The following is a 26,028-nucleotide window of genomic DNA, read 5'->3' as shown; positions in this document are numbered from 1 at the left end:
AATGCAGAAACCAACAACTAAAAGTACACAGACAGCACATAGGAAATCCTGAACTAGGAGAAAGTGTTCAATAGCTACTGAAGTAGCCCAGTTCTCCATTCAGCACAGTGTACTTGCTCTTCAAAAAGCACTACAAAATTATATACAACTGATACCCAGGTCATGCTCATCTCTAAAAACTTTTAAACTTTCTGCCCTGGAAATGAATTTGCCAGCTTCTAAACCTAAGAATTTTACAACCATTTTTTAAACAAAGATTGATGTTTCAAACACACTTGATAATTAAACACACATTTAATTAATTATATATTAAAATTTGCGAGGAAAACAAAATGAAATCCTGTTTGAAAGTCAGGAAGTTGAGACTTGGGAGTTTTTTCTCAAAGAGAAAATTCCCATAGTGAATTAAAATACCTGACCTGGCAAAGGATAAGCAGTGGTAAGAAGAATGTATTTACTATGTCTTGAGAACGCAGAACAGGTCACCCCTGATTTCTGTTTGTGCTGCAGTGAACCTTGAATCTCCTGGAGCAATTTGTTCACCTGTGTCTGCAAGCTACATTACTCACTGTGTTTCATCTTGTAGGGCACATTTTGCATTAGGGTCAATATCCTCACATAGTTTTTGTTCTATGCTTATTACACTGGGAAAATAGTATTTCTGGAATTTTAGAAATAGTATTGCAGGAATTTCAACTTACACTTGACAGCTAGCAAACATAATCTGTACATCTCAATGCCATTGTAGAGTGTATGGTGTCTAACTGGACGAGAACACAATGGATTTTATAATAGCTGAAACAAGAAATAGCTGAATAAGGAGCAGAAAAGAAGGTCTCTTATGATCTCCTCTGGTCCATCATACTGTGCCCTGGACACATGTGCACATCAGACAGCACTAACAGGAGTGCTGAGTACTCCCAGCTCTTCTCCATTAAGTGTGCCTGGAGGAAGATGACCATGAAAACACTGCTATCCTTTTGAATCTACAGTTTGCATTGTTATCACTAGCCAAGCTCATTCCAGTGTTCCAAGTTCATTTCAATGTTCCTGTGACTACTCAAGTAATAGAAAGACCTTTTATGAGAACTTGATCACACTAAGAGCTTTCTAGTGCTCTTGTCATCTGCAAAAGAATAAGGCCTTCTCCATAAAGTCAATGCTGCATGCAAGTGCTGCATTTGAAGTTAAGGTGGAGTCATCTCAGCTTCATGGGAGGGAGTGATTTAGAAACAGAAGAGTTTTAACAGTTCTCAAGGATGGAAACCACAATGGCATTTTTAAGATAAAAATTCCTTTTTCATATAACGAAAGGGGAAAAAAACATGATGATTTTACAGCCCACTCAAGACTGAGTCATAACCATGGAGGAGTTAAAATTACCAATTTTTTCCCCTATTCAAGAGAAAAAATGGTCCACAAATAATTTTTCCCCATCAAGCTGTTTCTGTTGGACAGGACAAGGCACATCTCTTTGATCTGCACAGCAAATGGAAAAGAGCCAGCAGTCCAATAGCATTTTGAAAACAAACAAACAAACAAACAAAAAAAAAAAAAAAAAAAAAAAAAAAAAACCACAAAAAAAACCCAAGCAAAAAGTCCTCCCTAAAAAGCAGAGAAGCCTTAGTAATATGATGTCTAGTAATATGAATATCTAGACACTGAAACATGTTGTCCAGAAAACATTTGGTATCTCTATTCTCAGAGTTAAGCAAAATCCAACTGGACAAGTCTTAAGTAACTCAGCTTTGAAAAGGAGATGGCAGGAGGTGAGAAGCCTTTAAAATAAACATCTGCATAAGGATTATGTTTCCTCCTTGGTTTTATTGAAGTAATGAGTAGACACAAGGGAGCAAGAACAATATATGGAGATAGGGGCCTACACTAAGTAAATGAGGTTGTTTTATGGGACAAATACAAGAGAATTGGCTGAAAATTAACTACATTTTAGCAAAGGCCAGCATTGATGTATAATAGAGGAGACCTACAGTGGCTGTGAAATGTGTCATCCTCCCATTGGTGGAGCAAGTAGGTCTGGAGAGAAAGGCTTTTTTTCCAGTCAGTTGTTTGGTTTGGTTGTGGTGGTTTTGTTGCGGTTTTCTCCCAAAAAATTTCCTGCTGGATGCCTGAATTGGTAGTTATGAGACGACCTCCCTCCACCCACAGCAGGAAATCAAGCACATATTGATTGCACAAAATGACATTCATTGCAAAGCTAGCAGAAATGACAAGAAACCTCCTTCTGCCAGTACAAGCAGATACTACCCACTGTTGCTTCCTAAGCTGCCAGCATCCAGCAGATTGAGATTTAAAACTGTTTTTAACTAGTTTCATCTAAAGAGGTTAGTCCTAATTTACCCATTCATGCAGAATAGTCCAGCAGCCCAACCCAACACACTCACCACATGGATTCCTCAGAACTGGCTATTTTGCTTATGTGCAATCCCAAGACAAATAAACATCAAGGAGAAAAAAAGAGTAGAAGAGTTACAGATGTTAGAGAGGTCCTTCAAATCACCAATTAGAGACACTGGAAAAAGGAAACACTTCCTTTTAAAAGCTCAAAACTGAAGCAGAAAATAAATCAGTGAAAGTAAGATCAAATTAAAGCTGTTCTTCCAGAAGGGAAAAGTTGATTGCTGTGAAATACTCGGAGAATTGCTCAGAGCTGAAGCTGCTTTTATTGTTTAATTTCTGTTTTCTTTCATTTTACTTTTGTAATATGAATTTCTTCACATTGGAGTAGCAGCAAACTACCTCCCAAGGAGCTGGACAGACAGTCAAATAGCTGGCAATGTTTTCCTTTTGATTTAATGTCTTGCTTGAGGCATATTTTCAGGCTTTGGATGAAAGCATGGGAAATTGCTATTATAAGTCTTTGACTTTTAAAAGCAGTGTAGTGGGGAAGACACTGCTATAGTACATATTCCAAAACTTTTCAAAGCAACATGGCAGAACCCTATTCTGTCACGACACATGAGCATAACAACTCACATAAATATAAAACCCATTTCCAAGGATTTCTATGGTAATAGACCTAGAAAAGCTACAATAATTTTGAACCATACCTGTGGTTTTCTGTATTATTTGCCAGATTTCAAAAAATTAAAGAGCAAAGAATTTTCAGTAAGATTCCCAAAGGATATTTTTTTTAGTCTTGGAGGTAAATGCCATACAATGTTCAGCACTTAGTGACATGGGCCTGTATTACATCAAAACAGGAGCTTGTAATGTCATACTATAGTAGGTCATGCTAAAAAAGGGAGAGCCTTCCTCTGGGCAAACACCTGATCTGTTTCTTGCTGTATATATCCAGGTTTCCACGTCTCCAGCTTGACTGATCAAGAGTTAATAATCAACATACTTGCACTGGGTGTTTTTAGTCTTTTCTGGATATTGTGTTCCTGGATAGGAAGGTGAAATTCCTTACAAATAAGATGCTTTCCTGGGAACAGAGAGAACCCTGGTAGTATTTACGTACAGCTTGTTTTAATTAGAACAATTGCAAGCAAGCTGTCTCAAGCAAGAATGCTGAAATCTCTGCCACAAGCACATATACTTTAACCAGTTGGTAGCCATTGCCTGGTTGGATAAGACCATTTCTCAGGAACTTATCAAACACACAGATAAACATTTGCTTGGTTATTTGTTCTTCCACTGCCCTACCCTCTCCTTAGGGTCGTAAGAAAAAATCAGAACAACCAACACTGTGTTCCACCTTTGCCGCATTTGGTTAAACACAAATGTAATATTCTACCCGATTATCCTCAATCAAGGAAAAAGTCTTGGCTTACCTTTTTGACGTTGCATCTTCATTGCTGATCAAGTGTGCTATTTCTAATGTATCTCCATTTCTTCTGTGAATGGAAGTCTTCCCTGCTCACAGAAAAACAATGTTCTTTTCTGATCCAGCCACAGCTACCTTCTTTTCCAGTAAACAAGTCCCACATAAAGTCCTTCACCCTGGCTGGAGAAATGCAGAAGAGCCAGGATGTGCAATTCCTTCCCCTCAGGTGCTTCGAATCTACTGCACAGCAGCTTGCTGCAGGGAGGTGATGGAGATGAGAAGTTCACTATTAAATTGGTGGATACTCCCCAGATGGAAGAGGCTATGACCAGCCAAAGACTTGGTGTCACCCCACAAACCCCTTCACTCCTGGGCTTTTTTCTTCACTTGTCCATGGATCATCTTGGACAAACCCAGATGCCCAAAAATACTTGATGATGGGGGACTGTAAGTTATTTATTTAGAAATTTTGGGGTTTATCCTCATCCAAGAGATTTGATCCGAATTTCCCACTGCTGGCACTCTCCTCTCTTGAATTTCTCCCAGCAGCGCTTCTCCCAGCAGTCCTCAGACACTGGTCTCTCTCCTGCACCTCCCCATCTCTCAGCTTCTGAATTGCCCAGTATTCCAGCCCCAGCTCTATCTCCAGCAGCACCGGGGCTACCTGGGCAAAATGGAGGCCAAACTACAGACACCACCATGTGCACACACTGTTGGTTACATTTCTCCATGCCCAGCTTTATGAGGGGTCCACCAGAACATTGGCACCTCTGCTCCTTCAGACCTTTGCTAGCCGTATCTTGGAGGCCACTGGTCTTTCCCAACTTATGGTCCAATTGTTTCTAAGGGAGGCTTTGCACTTCATCTTCATTCCCTCCACCCTATTTCAACATACCCCGAACACCATCCCAGCATGAAAAGCCTTTAGAAGGGCTATAGTTATGCTATATGCCTTCTTAGTGCCTTTTTATAGCAGAAAATTGAATCTTTGATGGAATATAAAATGAAAATGTTGGGAGAATTCACAGAAATAAAAGCTTTTTTGCTAAATGAACCAAGTAATTTTGGATCTTTTTTCAGATTCTTCAGAGAAAATGGTGGGGACTTGGTTTTCTCACAGCTAGACTATCAGAAAGGTATGGTGCAGGAGAAAGGATATTATCACAGAGTTTAGGAATACTCAGATACAATTTTTTCATAAAAATTAAACACCCAGTAAATGCCATTGATGAAAAACGTAAGAAAAGTTGTGAATTGTTTCAATGAATAACCATGAATATGATGCTGGGTACAATGAAAAGTTTAAAAAAAAAAGGTAATTTTTGCTGAGGCTAGAAAAAATGATGCTGGCAAAAAAAAATAAATGTTCACCAGCATACTGCAGTAAATTAGGACCATTTCATGGTTCTGCACTTGGAATATTGGAAAATTGAACAGATATGGTTAAGAAAAAGCTGTATTTTCCTAGTGTGGCAAGTGAGAAGCATTATCTAGGAAGGCTTAATTAAAATATAAAATCAGACTGATTAAAGAACTTGGATTTTTGTTTTTCTGATGTGTTATTGGCTGTAATAATGCACTATGAAAAAAAGGGTCTGACCAAAGTTGGACAGACCAAAACTTAGATTGACAACAAACTCTCTTTAAACTAACTATAGGAAAAGGAAGCAAGCACAGTTTAGTGTGCTGTCTTTTGCTGGAGCTCATCGAGTGTTACAGGATAAAGGGTGCTATTTATGGTTCTTTTCCAGTCATTAAGTGTTGGCCAAGAACTGGTTTGTCAGGAGCTGATTTCCCCCCCCTGCCAGTCCTCCTTCAAAACAACTAACTGTCCAGAGCAGCTTTTGGTGCACTCCAAATTCCTCATAGCCCAGTCTGAATTTTGGTTCTTTCCACAGAAAAGCAAGAGCTTGCAGCTTTGAATTTATGGAAAGCAAGCTTCTGCCTTTCATACAGAATGACTTGTTACCTCCTTGCTCTGTGTAGCATAACAGGCTTGCCCTCAGAGTATGCATGCAGGTAACAGTGTGCATAGTGCCATCAGCCAGAAGAAATGAAATTCCGAATACCACATCACCCAATTTAGTTTGTCCGTTTGTTACAAGAGGCAAATTCAGTGATAGCCAGGGAAGATTTTCTGTGTCCTTAAAATGTTCTTTGCTCATCCAATATATGTATTGAACTATACAAAAAACCCAGTTTGTTACTAAATGGCAAGGTTTATTTTGAGAATGCAATTAATATGTAATACCTTGGAAGATGAACAGCTATTGTAAATACAGAATAAATGTTCAAGCACCACAGCTCTTCTGTTCCTGTTATTTGTGTTTTACAAGAAAAGACACGCAGCACTAAACTGCATAACTTCCATAAAAGGTGCTATAACTAATTTAGAAAACCAATGTCTCAAAGAATTAGTATTTCAGACTGACATATGTGTGCATTCAGGATCATAAGAATTCAAAACAGCAGCCCAGAGAGCCCCACGATGTGAAGTTCTCTTGATCCCCTTCAGCTGTGCTTTGAACTATGTGCAATACCTTTTTTGTCTCTGCCTCAGCTCCATAAGGCAGGACACTAATTTTCTCTAATCAGCAATGTGAGTGTTTGTAAGCCCTGCTAGCTCATTTACAACAGTGGACACTAATACAACAGGAAATGAACCTATTGGTTTCACTTAGATCCCTGGGCAGCTGCCAGTTACCAAGAGATCATGTCTGAGTTTGAAAACAGCAATGCTCTTGATTGCAAAATGATTTTTTCCCTGCTGTTGCGGCCCTCCTCATACTCGCTTCTGATCAATACACCATTCTGATTCACAACCACATCTTCCTCAGGAGGCTTTGAATCAACTAAGTACAATTGCAAGCTCAAAGAAAATACTGACATTTATTTTTATATTGCAAAAAAACCTAACTATACATACCCCCTCTCTCAGAATTCACAGAAAAGTGAGTCTTTTATTGAAAGGCCCTATAAAACTGAGGTAAAGTACAAATTAGAAAGCTATCTGTAATAGAAATGACAGAGGATGAAACTCATTGTATATCACACCATAAAGAACACATGGGAATTGGTTTAAGCATGACAGAAGTGAACTTCCTAGCAGCAAGGAATTTAATGCTAAAATCTATGATAAGTACTGTGTATCCCATGACTTTTTACAGTTCACAGTTACAGAACAAATCTGTTCCTTTTCATTGTAACTGCTCCAAAATCAAATGTATAATATGTATATACAAATATAATTAAATAGCCAAAAAGTTCCTAGTCTGACCAAGACTCGACTGAGCAGAGGTACCTATTAACTTTTTTGCAATTAGCTTCATAAATTCAGCTTTGTCACTAAACCTTTGAATTGGATATGTACTAACATCATTTAAATACATAATGGCTTTTTTGCCCATCTATACAATGAAATTTGTGTATAAGTCTCCAAAATGTCTTCTCCCACCTTCCAAGGGGAATGAGCTTGGGAGCAGTAAAACCTACTGCTCATACTTAGGCTTCCTGGAATAGGCTGACTGCAAGCATTGCTAGGATAATAATTCCTTCCCTCCTTCAACCACACATAATACAGTCTTTATTCAGCAAAGTCGTTTCACGCCATGCCAAAGGTCATCTTTTGCTGTATTAATAGCTGCTCTGGGAGGATCAGTGTTGTGCTATCCTACATTTTTTCCCGGGTCTGGAGATGCAATTTCCTACAATCTGCAGGCAATTTCCCACCAATTTTCTTGGGGAGCTAATAGGCTGTGACAGGAGATGGAGCTAGCTAGCAGCAGGCGGCTTCAGAAAAGACAAATTGCATCTCTGCCACCTAACTGGGCAATCTAGAAAGACAGAGTTTATAGCTTTGTAGTGTTATTGGGCCCCATGCTAACAGTAAATTGCTCAAGCTGCTATCTGAATTTCATATTCTTTTCCTTCCGAATTGTTACCGCCACATATCACTTTGCTGCACTTCTTCTACGAATGACAGTTAGACACAGATCATGTGTGACTACTGTTTTAACTGCCTTTTAACTAGATAAGCCCTGCTAAACAACATCCACATCAGAAACAGAGAAATATACAGTGTCTCTATCAAATAGAGATATTTTGATTATTTTCATATTTGTTAAGGTTCAAAGCAGACACCTATGAAAAGGGATTAATTTTTAAGCTAAATTCAAAGGAAACAGATGGAGCAAACTGTGGCAACATTAAAACCAAGCACACCTACTGTGGTAAGAAAGTAGCACTGATATATATAGTACAAAATGAAAGCAATAAAAAAACCCCAAATATAACTGGTAATTGCTCCCTCTACTCTAGCAGGTTTTGAAACCTAAGAAGTTAACCTCAGCAGTCAAATCAGTTCAAAACCATCCATGCAATGATTTACTGTGCAGATTTAAATTCAGTAAGACTAGTAAAGCTCTAAGAACGTATTGTCATATCCACTTCGATAGAAATGAAACTGATTTAAAGCTGCTCACCTCATCCAAGATTACAAAAATTTAACAACTACAGAAAATGATTTAAAGGCACATTGCACTAGCAACTATTGCAAGTGGTATTTGTCACTGTACTTCCCCTTACTGTTATAGCTAACCCAGGGGATAAATACTGTAAACACATTTTATTACAGAACCCTATAAATCTGTATGTTTTCTTCAAAATATAGAAGAACAAATTTCTGAAGGCATGGAGGTTATTAAAAACAACTAACAATAGCAATGAAATTATTATAATTAGCAAAATTTGCAAGGTTAATATTTTTCCCCTTCCCCCCTGCCCAAGAATAAATTAGGTAGAGTAAAAACAATCCCATCTAAATTATTGCTGTCCACTGGGAGACAAAATTAGTATTGAGATGTATAAAATTTTACTCTAATTCAACCCTAAGGATTTTTTTTAATTACTTAAGTAATGAAAAAATGTAAAATTACAGTGAACAAAGTGTTGAAATATTCTAACATGCATTTTGAAATTCTCACATTAAAACCACTTGTCATTAATATCCCCATTTCATAATTGTGGTTTTTAATAAGTTACAGCTAGATAAAATACTGAAGAACCAGGAAGAATTATAAATAGAATACCAGGTCAATAATTTGTACTCAACAAAGAAGAGTATCTACATAAACAAATAAAAAAAAGCAATGAAAACCATTCAAAATCCAGAAGTATTTCCTTTAACAGATTCACTGATAAAAATACAAGAGTATCAGGACTTGAAAATCTTGAATTTGACAAACGAAAATCAATGATTTATCTATACAAGTCTATAAACTTCTTGAAGTACACATTCAAAAATTCAATTATATAATATATTTGTGAATATTCACTCAACTGCTGTCAGAAATACACATCTCACATATCTAACAATCAGAAAGACAGAGAAAAATTAGAAGCATTATGTATGTATAACTCATTAAAATATCTCTAGTGATCTAATGTATATCCAGGAGGAAACACAAAGGAGCACGGTAGTAAACTGATTTCTGTATGAAAAAGGAAACTTATTCCAGTAAGTAAATGTGGCCACCAAAGTTGAATCACTCCAAAGTTTTGTTGCATGCATGGCATGCTAAGCAAAAACCAGGCTGACATTAAGGACATTTACATACCCAACAAAAGTGTTTAGCTGATTCATCAACAATTAGAAAATACTTTGAACTTGCAAAGCCATCAGATTGTATATTTATTTGAAATCTAATTTTTAAAAAATCATGTCCAACAGCAAAAAAAAACCCCAATAGCAGACTATTTTTTAAGAATAAAGGGCATCTTTGCTGGTCTGCAAAACTTTATGCTATAGCAAACCACAAAATAAGAGTTATTAGCTTATCATAATTGCAGACAGGTTTTAAAGTAAGGGGGTAATCCACTGTGGATTGCTGAAGGAAGTGTGACAAAGACTGTGAAATGAGCAGATGGATTTTATTTTAAACAAATTAGGCTCACTACCAGGAAAGTAACAAGGATTTCTCAGTTTCCAACTGCTGTGGGTTAACTTTCATTTATGACCCCTTCATTCTGCTTGTTAACTTTTTTAAACTGCCATTAAAATCAGTGCTCAAAGGAAAAACAGCATTTATTGTTTGCAGTTACAGGCTATCATCTCCATTTTCTATGTAAATGACAGAGTATACAAAAGGGATAATGATAACAGTATGTTTGATTGCTTAGTCTCCAGACTATGTGTTATCTTCACCTCAAACTCATTTTTGGCAGAAAACAGGGTTTTGAAACAAGGTTTGAGAGATACCTTTGTGCTTTGAACACAGCAAAGGCAATCCTTGCCAAGCTGTACACAATAGAAATGTTGAGGTCCTTGCAGCATCTCTTCTATGAATCAATATAACCTTACAAAACATGGGCAAAATCATATGTGAAAATATAGGACAGGGAAAATCTCCTAATGTTGTTTTACCTCAGAAGCCATTACAGAACTTTTTCTAGGAAGAGTCAACTGCGCCAAACCAGGAATTCCATAAACAATAAAAGTATGAGTATAGAATAATGCAGCTATCTTATATCTGAGTGCTTTCTTTAGTAAGGGAAATCATCACAGCAGACACTGCCCAATATAATTATGCAGCTATCCACTAAAATATTCAATCAGATTTTCCTGTGTATTATATATCATTAGCAGGCAAATAAATTCTTACTAATGCATAGTAGAGCATAGAGCCAGAATGACCATGGACTGTTGTTCAGCTTCTCAGAGTGAACTGTGAGACCCAGATCTAAGAAATATAGGGGGAAAACCGCAAACAACCCAAACCCCCAAAAAACACTGCTCAGATTTAAAAATGGTAACTAACATTTGTCCCCACAACAGACATCTTTTGGTATTCAGTTTTCTGAGCAGCACTTTTAGCCCCAAGGAAATAGAAATCCATCTCTCTCAAGAATTAATGTATCATAAAAGCAGTAGGTTCTTTGCGTCTTCAACCACATTCTGCCCTCTGAAGACTATTATTCATTCTTCTGATTTCCCTTCATGTTTTCTTGTTGTATTCAATTCATAGTTTTTAAAGTAATGTCAGAAGAAAAAACTAAATAAATCAACAGAAAATAGTGAAAAACCACAAACCAAAGAAAAAAAACCCAAGCCCACCCATGTGCTTAGAATGTGTTCAAAACACATTTTTTGCTGATTTAGAAAATGTTTCAATGAGTGTTTGAGCTCTCCCATATAGCTGAACAGAAATCCTGGGTAAATTTGTCAGAAATGTCAGTAAGAAAGACCCATAGGACAGATTTTTCAAGCACCCAGCTCTTACATGTCTGGTTTCCTTAGCAAAATCTACCACACAGCACTAAGCACTTAAACTGCAGTGGGACATTTGGGAGCATGTTGCTGAAAATGGGATTATCAAGTGCTTGGAAGCAGATCTTGAGCTACAGAAGTAAAAGGTAATGGTAAATGTTGAGAACTGGCTGTGAGTTAACTCCCTTTCCTCTTAGGATGAGATGACTACATGTTTATGGATTTCAAAGAAATGTCCACTTCCAGTTCAAACACACAAGACAGGTGTCCTTGAATAACTGCAGAAACATTTGAACAACTTTACAGAGGAACAGACATCAGTGAACTCTCTGACTGAAATCTCATTCTAGGTGAATTGCATAGTTGGCATGTTAGATTACACCTAAAATATATGTGCTTCTATGTTCTCATTTTCCCTTGTCCTGCAGTGTGACTAGGTGTCCAAGGTGACTAATGGTGTCCTCATTTGTGTCAGCAAGTGTGTCTAGCAGGAATAGAGCTGGGATTTTCCTTGTCCCTTTCACTGGTGCATTGTCCCTGCACCTCAAATCCTGTGAGGCCACTCATTACAAGGACATTGAGGTATGTTCAGAGGAGGGCAAAGAAGCTGGTGAAGGGTCCGGAGCACAAGTCTTTTAAGGAGTGGCTGAGGGAGCTGGGATTGTTTAGACTGGAGAAAAGGGGAAGACTTCATCACTCTACAACTCCCTGAAATGAGGTTGTAGCAAGCTGGGTGTCACTTGGCCTCTCCTCTCAGCCACAGGACAAGAGGACACAGCTTCAAACTGAGCCAGGGGAGGTTCAGGTCGGACCTGAGAATTTTCTCAAGGTTAATATTGTCAAGCATTGGAGCAGGCTGCCCAGGGAGGTGGTAGAGTCATCCATCCCACAGGTGTTCAAGAAATGACTGGATGCAGCACATAATGCTTTTGTTTAGTTTACACATAATGTGCAGTCAAAGGTTGGACTAGATCATCTTGGAGGACTTTTCTAACTGAAGTGATTCTGCCCATGAATTTCCCTGGCATAATTCTCCTGCATTCTGGTGTTTGTCAGGTTAACTCTGAGTTACTTCACCTTGCCCATTATGTAATGAAGTATGTCTGTCTGGCAGGACAGAATGAATTGGCTGAAGTCTTACATAGACCTACATTCTCAAATTCTTTCTGTGTGCTTGTAGTAGGAGTAAAAACCAAAATCCTTCAAAGAGACAGCAGAGCTGGAGTCAGTTCAGATTATCCAGTGAAGTTATTTAAGGGTAAACACTTTATCAGTAGTGCGAAATCAGAAGTCTGTACTCCTCCTTAGCCCAAAAATTTCAAAATCCACCTTTCTTAATTAACAGAATGGTGGAATTTCCCCATCAACTCAAAATTGCACTGATATAATAGAAAATATGAAAGACTATTTAAACTAGACTACATAATCCCATGGGCTCCTAAGTGGGCCAGTTATTCCACAAAATTACAAACAAACAAAAAACCCTATCAAGAATTAAACATCATAACAAAAAATCAGTTTGTCAACTGAGTTAAAGCTACTTTAGTAACTTAGAAGCTACAGAAATTCTAGTTGTATCACCATTGCAAAAATTTGAGCCAAATCTAGGGTCAATCATTCATACATAGAAGTATGTATGAGACTAGATGACAGATTATACATTGATGTTTATATTAAAAAGTAACACTTGTTATAGCAGTCTGTGAAAATGATGCTCATTTAGTGCTCTTTCTTTTCTTTAAAGGAACAAAAGCCTTTAAATGCCAAATGAGTTAGAAAGAACTAATGTAGATGATAATTCTCTCTCAAAGTATCAGTGGCTTGTGGGCTAACATGGGGAACTACCATTGCTTGGAATTACAATCAAAAAGAAAGTCTGACACACTGACAAATACATTGTGCGGAATGAAATCATGACTTTCTGCACAATTGATTTATGAAGGGTTATACCAAGTGCACATATACAAAATATACATATTAAAGCTGACAAAGGATTTTGTTCAGTTGAATTGGTATTACCACAAATCCCCTCTTCATCAGTTATTGTTTGCACTGACATCCAAAATGTCTTTTGTAAGGACTCCCTGCTTCTATCCACAACTGGCATTTGCCAGAGTGGCATTGAGACATCCCTGAATACTGAAGGCCACCCAGCACACAAAGACTGTCTCAAAAGGGGCTAACCAAAGGAATCTTTTAGGACTGTGTTTAAGTTGAACCCCCCCCACCAAAAAAAAAAAAAAAAGAATTACCAATACAATAGTTACTGGTGCACAGAAGGATATCTGGATCTCTTGCCCACATGGTTTTCCCAGCGCCTTTTCACTTCCTGCTGATCTTGGTTAGTCTGTTACTTCATTCAATAAGCAATTATTTCCACCCACTACTTTACACAGGGCTACAAGAACTTACAAAAGTTCTAAGCTTCACAAGTTTTATATTTTTCAGGTGATTGTGTAGACAGACATGCTAGGAGTTCAGCAAATCTATCTTGTAATTAAAAATTATATCTGCAAGTAGAATATATTTACTGTCTGACAAATTAAAAGACTCACGATTTTATAAACAGTAAGTGAAATCTGAAACAACAAATGGAGAGAACTACTCATCCACAAGTATGGATGGTGCATCCAGAAGCTTTAAGATGTATCTACTAATTTTCAGACCCAAGGCTTAAAGATATGGGGGGAAAAAGGAATTAATTTCTTAATTACAATCAAGAAATACATGGTACAAATATGATTAAATTTGTACACATAAATTTCTGATTCCATAACTGCTCTGACACACTGTACATTCTAGCCAAGCCAAGGAAACAAAGTATTTTATAATTTTCCTGATACTATGATTTTGAACCTCCTGATTGATAAGTGTGATCTATGCCACAACATATAGCAGACCAATTACACTTCTGGGGTTTTTTTATATTGACTTCAGAGAACAGCAAAAGGAGGCCTATAAAATAAAAGCCAAGGTGATACCAGTTTGACAAAAATCCAAAAGATCCTAACTAAAGTAAATTTGCTAAAGCAAATGATGACTGCCAAAGCCAGATGTTCAGAGAAATTTCAAGATGAAAATGTAAAAATCAAGTAGTCTTGTAAATACTCTTGTTTTAAAACTTTCCCTTTTAAAAATGGCATAGCACTTCTCAGTATTTCAGTGTAGCAAATACAGTTAATACTTTGAAAAGCCTGATGATTCTGCTTTTTGCCCCACTATGTCTAAAGTAACATGACCCACATCTAAACTGGTCTGTCATTTTCATACAGATACAAATTAACTGTGCAATCAACAAAGATATATATATATATACATATTGATACAATGCTAATTTTAAATGTCTAGGAGACCAGATTATCCTGAATGGGAAATACTTTGCATTCTGAATGGAATATTAATATGTTAAGGCGATTACAGTTTTGGATGCCACAATTTGGTTTCAGTAGAATAGTCATGTAAATTAAAAGGAAAACCTGTGTCTCTTCAGACTAGAAATTTAGATAAAATTTGCTCCCAGACGAAAAATTCCTCATCCAATCAACGCATCTGTCAGTCAAGCTTGTTTCTTCCTAGCGACGTGTCTTTGAAAGAGCAGGGACATAGGCCATTGTCAAATGCAAGCAAAATGAGAAAGCAGCTCTTCTTCTGCCTGCCAGTTTGTGTAATCTAAATTAATTGTTTAAAGATATCCTTCTGTTCATCTGTATTCTCCATTAGCAACAGAAATTGCAACCAAATTACAGAATGTAGGAAACGTATGCTCTCACCAGTGCAACAGCAACGTTTGTTGTCTAGCACATAGTGGTAGAACACATTAGACTGAAAATATAATAGTTAAATAAAGTGAACACATTCTCTCCTCATCCATTGCTCTTGAGTACACCAAGAAAACTTGAAGATGCATAGCTTTGGTAACTGGCTGCTTATCATGGCTCTTCACAGATGTCACACAATGATGTGACAATGTAAAGGATTCAAAGATTGCTCAGCATGAATACATAGAGCCTACAGGCCTGCATAACATGGGACACTCAGGAAAATTAATTCTAATTAATTTGTAGAGTGGATTAGTTAAAAATCAAAATATTCCTTTGTCAATATTCTCACAAGAAATTAAGAAGCGAGTTTTACTTAGTTTAGGTTAATTCTCTTCACTTGCAACCCTGCAAGTATTTAACATCTTTAAGCAATCCCCTGTAAACTCACACTTTTGGTAATTTAGTTAAATTTACCTGAGTATCTAAGTATAGACAAGACTTTAAAAAGGAAATGGTCATTACCACCACTTCTCCGTAAAACATGAAGGATGCAACTTATCTAATCACAGACATCCTCATATAACAAATAAAGGCTCTGATGTACTTAGTTGAAATGTAGTCTTATGTGAATTCTGTTCAGCTGGGGGAAAAAAAGAACAGGGAAGTCACCTCCTCTTCCAGAGAAATGACCAAATGAGTTATGATCAGGCACATATTACTGTATCTGCCAAAGAACATATACATGGGACATCAGAATAAACTTAAACTGCACAGTTTTATGAAATGTTCAATTTTTATATTTACACTATAATTAGTACAAAACTGCCTTTAAGTTTTCTGTAGAACAAGACAATATCTACTGGACTTGATAACCTCGTATGTCAAATCAACTACTTTGAAGTATGATAAAGGAATCTAAGAACAGTTATAAAGAATAAGACACCATTTTCAAACTATACATAGTGTTTGCTTTTGCTTCTAAAAAGGTACTTATATCCCCAAAAGGTTTTTAATTTTAAATAAGCAGGGCAAGCAGGGAGGGGGCAAGGGGGAAGACTGGTTGTTGGTACTAAAGCCTTTACTGTAGTAAACTAAATATATTTACAATTTATACAAATGTTTGACCTTCAACAAAAATACAAAAACATATCACAAGATGCAAAACCAGGAAACAAGTTCATCTGAGACACTGCTGCTCTACCCAGGACAGAATGCAATTTGAACTGCAAGGAACAGAAAGGTATTTATCCCCCATATTCAGGCAATGAGAAAAATTTGCATGAGGTCACAAAAAGAAAAAAATAAAAGGCTCCAACATTCTTCAGTAGACTTGGCTTTTAAAAATTATGTCAAAAACCTAGGCTACATTTGTCCATCTTGCCTCTATGCTCCATCTGGTCCATGTAGCCAATACTTGGTTGCTGGATGTTGCCTTCTATTTTGAAAAATCGGAGTAGTTTCATGGCAAGGTCTGGAACCTCAATGCTTTTGTTTCCTTTCAAAAATTCAAAACCTTTCTACTTCTACAAACAATTTTGGCCCAGTTCAACCTCTAAGAGAATATCCCCATCATATTTTTCAGTAGATAACTTCATAGACTGTAGCCTTTTTGTCTCCAGAGCCAGTGACAATGTACTTATCATCCACAGAGATGTCACAGCTAAGCACTGATGAAGATTCTTTGGACTAGAAGAAAAATAGAAATATATTACATCATTAAAAAAAAAGTCTGTTTACCCTCATTTCATCATCTCATTTTAGGTAGATCACATATGTGAAGATATCTGAATCCACTCCTGGAACTCTGCATGTTTTATTTTTTTTTCATTAAAATCAACACCACCCTCACCTGGAAGATACTGGCTCCATAAGGAGTTCTCCATGCATTAAGAAGGTTATCTTTCCCAGTACTCACAAACCATTTACCTAGAATATAAACCAGAAGGATTACAGAAACATGAAAGAGACATCTGACAAACTTTGGGTTTTCAATTCACATCAATGCAATCTGTTAACTAATTGCCCTTATAAAAGCTCTTACTACAAATCAATACAGTACTTTTGCTTACAATCAATGTGGATGCTCAGCACGTTTGCAGTGTGTTACATACTAGGAAATCCCTAAACTTCAAACAGAAATAGCTTTTTACACATGAATCAATCCTCACAGCAGCCTCTAGACAAACAGATGGCTGTTTGTAGATAAGTGCATTTGAATTCATGAAGCAGAGATATTTATGCATTACTTAAGAAACTGAGATGTAATAACTAATGACTATGAAATAACTAATCAGCAAAACATGAATTAAGAGCCCTGACCTCTAGTTCTATGTTCAGGGCAACTTACCACAGTAAGCAAACTTGAGTGACAATACACAGCTCTCATGAAGGTGCAGTTGATACTTGTCTGGTTTATTTACATGTAGCACTTCGACATTGCTGCTCTCCATTCCCACAGCCAGCCATTCACCAGTAGGACAATAACCAAGGGAAAATATCTGAAAATTATACCATATTTATATCTTTTAATCTTTTTTTCCCTATAGATATTTTTTTCTGCAGTTAAAATTATTTGGGAAAGGGGGGGAGAGAGAGAGAGAGAGAGATAAAGGCAGATTTACATAGTTCAACAGAAAAACTGCAGTTCAAAATCTGAGTAATTAAATAACCCCTGTTTTGACATATTAACTTAGAAAAATAAGAGAAGAGTAGTGTCAGGCCATCATTTTCTTCTGTAATCTAAGCACATAAAAAAGCTTCAAAATATTGTGTTGAGAGCAGCCAAAAGGAAGAGTGGGAACAACCTGCCAGTTCTACTGGGCTCAGTTTTACCTTTGATCCTAAGGGTTTCCTTCCCACCCCACATATTGCCACAAGCTGTAGGAAAATCCAGTTACCTGTGATGTGAAGTCATGCTGTTGTAGCTGTCTCCCTTCTCTCAAGTCCCAGGATCTGACAGTGTTATCCAAACCTCCTGTCCAGAGCTTGGTACCATCATTAGAAATGTCAATACAGCTGGCTCCATCTGTGTGGCCCTGGAATTGCCTGATAAAACAAACCAGATTGAATAATGATTTCCTGCCAGAGCTCAAGGTAAACACTGTTGTGGTGTTAGTTTTGGACTCTGTACATGTGTCATCTGTTCTGTGTCTGACGATGAGCAAGAATCAGCACCTCCCTCTCACTGAGCATTAAATACCAGTATTAAAAAAACATTTTCCAGGTGCTAGAGAAATTATCTGCATCATGGTTAGCTGAATAAAGTCAAACATTTCCTATCAGGTTTTGAAAAAAGAAAACAAAACAACAAAACCGCCCAAAAACCCATACCCACTTGGGAGAATACTAAAGCCCAGTAACTACACTTAAAACCACCAAGGATAACTCAGATAAAATCGAAGTTGTCAGAGAATAAAACCTCCAATTTCAGAAAACAGCTTCTGTATTTTTCTTTGGCTGCAAGTCAAGAAGATAAATAACAAGCAGATATACTAATAGAATGGGATCCAGATAAAGATCCAGATAGTTAAACACAAGCATTGCTGAGTCACAAAGTTGCATTCTCTGTGGCAGGAGATTAGAAAAATCTAAATGGAACAGTTTGTTTTATAACCTTCTCATTAGGAAATCTCAGCTTTCAACAACCAGAAGGTCATCTCAAGTTTTTCTTAATCCTTTGGCTAAAGCATTCTGAAGCTCCTGCATTTTTCATCAGCAATTAGCTTTAGCAAAGTCCTGTGCCTCACTCAGTGTGAAAGGTGGAGGACGGGTGGGGAAAAGACAGCTAGCTTGTGAAGGAAGGGTATGAATCACCAAGAGCTGCCACAGAAAGGTCACACGGCATGTTTTGTTTAGTAGCTCTGGTCTCAAAATTCCATGTGCTATCAACCAGCAAGATCAGCATGCAAGTGGTGGGAACACATAGAGCAAACATTTTAAAAGCAAGACATTCACAGATGTGTATAGATGCCGCAGAGTGCGCCTTTACAGGGACTAAGCAGGCACATGAGAAGGTGAAAACTTTCTATAACTAAAATTGTATTTATTGACCTAAAGCTCAACAGAAAGTAAAATCTGCATGCCCATTAACATGACTCTCTCTATGTAATTTTCAGCTAATTACGGATATACAGGAAGTTTAACTGAAACACAGCAGACTAAGTATATTCTTTAGTTTTTGTGTTCAGAACTTTCAAGGTATCATGGCCTTTTCCAAATTCGACTCATTCTTCTCAAAATATTGTAAGCCATCACTGCTTTGGTAAGCCTGAACTAAATTTATCTTATAGTAAGCCCCCCTTCTTTCCTAAAGAACTGAGGGGATCCACCCTTTCAACCACTTCCTTAAGATTAATTTTACTACTTATCCTCACTAAATAAGAATTGAAAATACTCTTTTTTTACTTAACAAGGCTTAAGACAAAGGAAAGGAAAAAACCTCAAAGTGTTCCCTAGAAGGCATGTAACATAACAATAACAAAGCAGCAAGAATGCTGCCTGTAGAAAACTGCAAACCAATCCCAAATAATAGAGACCTGCAGGAGCTTTTACATTGATTACAGCAGGTTATGGACAAACCCTGAAAGCCTATCTTCTGAGACTAGGCTGAAACTACCAAAACTAGTTTCTGCCGACTTGGGTGTAAACCACTGCTCTGAATAAGAGACACTATTTACTTTGCTGTCATAAACCCTATTCAGGGAGATAAATATTTATGTAGCTGCTCAAAGAGTAACTTCTATTAAAATTTTCTGTAAACAACAACTCACCTGACCAATGTCTGGTTATGCAGGTCCCACACTGCAATGTTCCCATCACTGCAGCAGGAAAAGCACACCTTGGAGTCAGGGCTGATAGCCAGAGCATAGCAGGCAGGTGCTGAGGATGTCAGCTCTGCTTTGATGCGAGGAGTTGGAGCTGCCAGGTCCCATATGGATAACGTGCTGGCTTCCCCGCCAACAATGAGGGTGCATCCATCGGGCAGCAATTTACAGGAGCGGATGTAGTTATCTCTGTTCTGTACAACACAAATCACCTCAGTTACATGCCTGCCAGTAATGACCACTAATATAATTCTGGCTGCATCAAAGTTTCAAGCAGTTTGGTACTTTTTCCATTATCAAAGTACTGAAGAGGCACCAGCAGATCTTAAAAGGTTGGAAACACCTACTTCTCATCACTAATTAGAAACTGCAGCTGCAGAAATTAAAACTGCAGACTCCTGTTGCCATAGTCTACTCTGTTTCAAATGTGACAAATGGCAAGTTTTCTATCTCATTACACAAAACCAGAGCCAAAGTAAGCTTGCTTTTCTGCAAATGTACTCCATCAGTGAAGGCCACCAACAATAGAAATATTAAAGCAAATGACCTTTCATTTGGCATTTAACAGCCCTATATGAAAATGTTGTTCCAGTCTCATGCACTTCAGATTTTTGAATCTTTCTTTCAAACCCTATTTTGCATTCACAGTGGTAAAGTTGAAAGATTAAGGATTCCTGTATTGATTCCTGTATTGATCCTGTATTTATGTTGGTCCTTTGTTGTTCATCATGATATATTGATCTCTCATTCATGATGTTATTGTTGATTTGAGAGGTACTGTGGGGGAATTAGTGACAGAAGACATTTCTGTCACTAATTACAACCTTGCTTGACTGGCAACAGTTTTTTTACAAAATTGATCATTAAGATGTGCAACTCAAGATAGAAAAAAACACTGCAATAATTAGTTAACAGCATTCCTACTATGATATATTTTTTTAATTTGCAGCAAAGGAGCAGTAAGTAGGGCAGTGAAAATGTTGACTTAATCAGTCATTACTGCACCCTGATTTGAATGAAGGCTCCTCATCCAGACAGACATACCTGCCACAGAATAGAATACCTATTCAACTTCACTATTACTACTCAGCAATTACAAAATGATAGCAGTAAAGAAAGGATAAAGAGTAAAAAACCTCACCACATTTAATTGGATCTACATTGTAGCTAGAATTTTCATTCACAATACATATTGCTGTGCTTGACAACATTAAGTCTTCTCAGTTAACACTGCACAAACCTCTACGCCGCTTCTAGTGAGAAGCATCTATTGAGCCATCGCTTTTGTTGAGTTAATTTTTCAGCTACCTATACTATTGCACCCAGTCCCTTTTGTATCCTGCACACGTGAAAATAACTGGCCTATATGTATAACTAGTGGATGATAAACAAAAATCATAGCAAAATTTTAGGTGACCTTTGGTACTGTGCCACGTTATTCCAATATGCGGTTGCTATCATCTTACAGAAATGAGGTTTTCACTCCTTGTGTGAGTGAAAGACCTAGGAAGGTTCTCTGCAGCCCTGCATAAGACAAGCTACATTCCTTTTAAACTCATATACAAAAATCAACATTATAACTAGAAAGAGAAAAAAATATTATGTTTTATTCAAAACATGGCATACGCGTTCTATTCAGAAATCTGATCTAATCTGTTATCTGACCCTTAGTGATAATTATCACTAAACAAAGCAGCACTATTCTCTGTAACACTGTTATGTATCGAAAAAAAAAAGGACACCAGGAAACAGATCTGCCTGCTATTTCCTTTTAATATGAACAAAATCCAAACAAGGACTTTTTTTTTGAGTCTCTAAGGAGAAGCTACCCTTGTGCATAAATTCCTGTTTGCCTACCAGGCAGTCCAGTTGAGAGACAGGGCTCTTGTTGCCAGGCTGACTGATGTCCCAGACCTTGACACAGCCCTTGCCACCCGTGTACACATGTCTCGTGGGGTTGCTGATGGTAACTGCACACACAACTTCCCCGTGGTTCAGGGTGTTGATCTGACGGGCATGGCGAGGGATTCCTGGGCCGATGAGGGCATCAGGAGGGAAAGGAACTGGCTGCATCTGACCATCTGCAGTAACATGAAAGGAGTAGGCTCTTTTGGGGAAGGGAAAGAGAGAAGACAAAACAATTTTAAAAAATCAGTCATTACAGAACTACAGTGTGAGAAAAACACAGTACTTTTAATTTTAGTTCTTTGACAATCATCTGGCAAAAATCAGAACTATAGTGCCAAGTAATGCAGGCAGATGAAACCTCAGATGGAGACAAAGATTCACAATAGAAATTTTCAGCTTGACTCAGCTTAAATATTTGTGTAATGGGAAAGCAGGTTAAATTCCACCCTTAACTCTACAGACCAAGGTCATGGCTGCCATCCCTCAGCCACTTAGATAATCAAAAGACTTTTCAGCCCCTGGTTTCTAGCTAGCAGCTGCAATTCTCATCATCACAAGTACTACCCCAGCAGTCCCTCACCAGGCACTACTCATCCTTCCATAAGCCTTGCACCTGTTGCCTTGCAGTAACACAAGACAACAGGTGATTCCTGCACCTCACATCTGTAACATCACTGTCTGTGCTCATATACCCCTCTTTCCAGCTGGTAAGTAGTGCTTTAGAAAAAAGAAACACAGAAAATAGAAACACAGAGTGGTTGCACACAGATTTCATGAAAAAGCTGATATAATCTTCTCATAATTATGTTTCTTTGAATAACCTGAAAGGCTTAGTTTTCCAGGTACTTTTTGGTACTAAAAAATACCTTTTATGCGTGTTCATTGCATGATTTCCAGTTTGTGGAAACTGAGGGTTGAGGAAGTGACATTCTAGCACTGAATAAAAACATTCCTCAGGGAAAATACATGAAATTACTTTTTCACAGTCACTGAAAAGTAAGTCAGCTCTGCTCAAGGACAAGGGCACAAATACCAACTAATAAAGGTTTCAGGTGCAGGGGGGTTCTTTGCTTATTTTAACTACTAATGAAAATGCTACTGTAAAAGGCTGGTTTTTGCTACACTAGTGAGTTACTTCTGTTGTAAGTGCATCCACAGCTCATGCTTTTGATGCTGTTGTTACATCAACAACATCCTTCAAGAGGCCAAAGTGGATAAAAAACGGTGAGAAATGAGTGTTCTTTTTTAATTTTTTTTCCAGTAATAAGATGCATCTCCCTCCTGAAAAATTTATTTTTCTAATATATTCTTTTGTTCAGAACTTCCCTTTCTTTTCCAAATCTACTTTCTTCCTCAGAAATCTTCAATCACTGTAGTTCAACTATTAATATCCCATCCATCTTCCAAGAACCCAACAATAGATATTTCTATTAAATCCTTTGTCCTGAATAATAAGTTAGTATTTTCAAGGTATTTTATTACATATTTCCAAGTATCACACAGTTTGAAATGAAGGAGCAAGGAAGATGCCTGGTTCTGGAACAGACATTACAAATCAACTGAATCTGCTCAGCTCCTGGGCATAAGATATTCCTTTGGAAAACCATAAGGAGAGATGAAAGAACTCCACAGCTCTTTCATACAGAAACTAAGACTGGAAGTAGTCAATCTATGCAATATCACAGTTTTTGCTTAAGTGAAGGTAAAAGCTGGTTAACAGTAACTGCTCTTAAACAGAGGAGAAATGAGTAGTACATATGTATGCAATTCCTGTACGCATTCATGTTTCATGGTTGGGCGTATAAGCAGAAAGTTTACTCAGAGAGGACACAGAAACAGAGAACGAGCAAGTGCAAAAGAGGACATAATTTTTGGCACAGAAATGTCAGGAACGGGAAATGTAAGGTTAGAAAGGAAGCGTAATGTTCACTCCCTTACATGTACACAAGGCACACAGTATATCAAGTGAGTTTTGTCCCATGGGACCCTTTCTGGCTTTTTCTACAAAGAATTACAGTAATGATAATTGCTTAACTAGAAACCCATTCCTTTCTGTGAAGAAAAAGAGAGACAAGATTGTAGGAAGGTCCTACAAATCCCTCTTTTGAATCCCAGAGTAGGTATTCGCTAAACAGATCAGACACAGGGCAGGAGAGGAAGCAGAACAGGAGTGGCAACAAGGCTGTTTGAGGCTGAACTGCTCAGGTTCATCTACAGAATCCAACAGAAGAGTCACTGCATTAAAACACTGAAAAGCTCTCCCCCATCCTGGGCTCCAGATCAAAGTCAGTTGCAGAGTATTTGTTAGCATTAAGAGTACACAGAACTATATAACTTTGAAGTTTCAGCCCGCCCTTGCTTTTATCACGGACTGAAGCAAAACAATTAAGCACATATTAGGCAATTCTTTCCAGCATGTTCAAGATTAATAATCTACTTGTCCATGACTTTTTTTTAATCTGAAGGTTATAGCTTAAATGCTCTGTTCAATTCAAAATACCTAAAGAATTAGTGTTTTGAAATCCTTAGGTGCATACACAGAGCTCCTCAGCTCTTGCTGAGAAGGGGTGCGAGGAAGACAATAGAAACATTTTTCAAGTACTTCCTGTTTACTGTAGAACTATAGTGACTCTTATGCTTTAAAAAATCAGAGGCCTACCCACTGTATTTTTTTAATTATGTAGAATTTTACCACTATGTTTAAAGTGGGGCTATACTAATCATAGAAGCAGTCCCTCTTTTTTAGCATTTGCTTTTAAGACTGGTTGATCAGAACACAGGATGACTGAGTTTGATGGCCTAACAACCAGACCAGTTTCTTACAAGCCAAGACATCTTTTTCTACAGTGCAACCTATCTGCAATCTACTGCAGAAAGGAATGGCTACACTTTGCCAAATCTCTCTGCCAAGACAAGCACACAAAACAGTAAATGTTCCTGTTTGCTTGAAGATATGTCTCATGTAATGCTGACATCACCACTGCCAGCACACTTACGGTATGGTAGCCTAGTGACTGTCTCTGCTAGGTATGATGGTATAACTTTTGATACACAGTACCTTTTAACCTTGAAAAGGCTCGCATGGTTTACCAGACTGACACATCAGACACTCCCTGGACAAGGAAAAGTGTCTGTCTCCAGAAGAATGCACGACTGGAGACAGCAGGAGTGCAAATGACTATGTGCAGCTCAAAAGCTGCAGCCCTTGGCTTCCTCTTCATCATGAGAGAGATCCTGCTACTTCTGGAGAGGACTGTACTTACAGTTCCACACCTACAGAAGATTCAATTTTTAGTATACTAGACATATTCACAGGCCTCAATTCTCAAAAATTACAAACGTTTTCATTATTTAACCTCAAAGGAGTCAACAACTAGCAAAATCTTGAGTTCCCTAAAGCTCAGGATTTCTTAACAGGCACCACTTGACCACCCATTTTTCTTTTAAAACTGACCATGAATGCCAGAAACTGCTGCTTAGTCTCATGACTAGCACAGTTTTCTGTCTCGCTCGGAACATTCTGTCTGCATGAAAGATGGCTATCCTACCATGGACTCCATGATTATCCCTCTTTGGTCAAAGGAGAGTCCTTCCTCGTGTTGGGATAACAATGAACAAAATTATCTTATTTAAATGCAATTAAAATTTAACATAAAATAAGCTAAGTACATATCAACTAATACATATTAACAGAATATTATGACAAGAACAATTACAAGACAAACGTCTGTGCTTTTGCTAAGAAGAGTTCTGAGAAATAGTATACTTATATTATTTCTGAATAATGGAAATAGTCTTCTGAATTACTGCATCCAGAGACTTCTCTCACGTGTGTCAAAGCAGCACTGAGAACCTTCAGAGTTCCCATGCACAGCAACATGCTTAAGTGATACTAATACAAACCAGTTTCTCAGCTTAACTCTCAAATTCCCAAATAAGTATACAGCAAGTATCATCTGACATGCTGAGGAGAGTTCAGGATAATTAATTTACTACCCAAGAATACAGCAAATTACCTAAACTACCTGCCAGCTACTCTAAGTATTCAGACTGACGTACAAATGCAGGCATTTCCTGCCTACTAAAGTAACATCTTAAAAAATCCCCTCACAAACTTCCACTTCATCCCTTCAATTCAAGCAGACTTCTTTAACTAGCAGAACAATACCCCCAACAGCAAAACACAAAAGCAAAAAGTTCCTTCCATTCATGACTGCATTTCGCTTTCAGCTTTCCTTTGGACTCGAGCTCATTTTTAATTGTAGTTATCACAAGAAACACTGAATATCTGAGTGTTTTGTTTCATCATACAGAACAAAACGCCAATAAATAAGGATAGACATGTTTGTATAGAAATGACTGAATTTTTGTCTTCATACATGTCACCAAATGATTCTATTTAGAGATAGATGTCAAGGATCCATATAGCCCTTATTCTCCTATAATACAGTAAAATTAGCCTTCCTTTACAATATCTCTCATGGT

At 37.6% G+C, this 26,028-nt stretch overlaps 1 protein-coding gene across 4 annotated transcripts in view; it reads right to left on the bottom strand.

Annotated features, from left to right (window-relative positions):
* Window positions 1-9,851: 9,851 nt before the first annotated feature.
* Window positions 9,852-26,028, bottom strand: part of TLE1 (TLE family member 1, transcriptional corepressor) — a 77,075-nt gene continuing 60,898 nt past the window's right edge. For all 4 annotated transcript variants that reach the window (XM_050986664.1, XM_030236693.2, XM_050986665.1 and 1 more), the window contains 6 exons: window positions 21,493-21,742; window positions 19,582-19,829; window positions 17,710-17,857; window positions 17,160-17,310; window positions 16,662-16,738; window positions 9,852-16,498 (listed from right to left, as the gene is read on the bottom strand). In XM_050986664.1, the coding sequence (XP_050842621.1) occupies window positions 16,391-16,498; window positions 16,662-16,738; window positions 17,160-17,310; window positions 17,710-17,857; window positions 19,582-19,829; window positions 21,493-21,742 (982 nt within the window). In that variant the 3' untranslated portion in view covers window positions 9,852-16,390. The remainder of the gene's footprint in view (window positions 16,499-16,661; window positions 16,739-17,159; window positions 17,311-17,709; window positions 17,858-19,581; window positions 19,830-21,492; window positions 21,743-26,028) is intronic.

This window comes from Serinus canaria, chromosome Z (assembly GCF_022539315.1).
Source record: "Serinus canaria isolate serCan28SL12 chromosome Z, serCan2020, whole genome shotgun sequence".
NCBI classification, from domain to species: Eukaryota; Metazoa; Chordata; class Aves; order Passeriformes; family Fringillidae; genus Serinus; species Serinus canaria.
The sequence above is the reverse complement of the archived record's forward strand: the minus strand, read 5'-3'. Positions and strand labels throughout refer to the sequence as shown.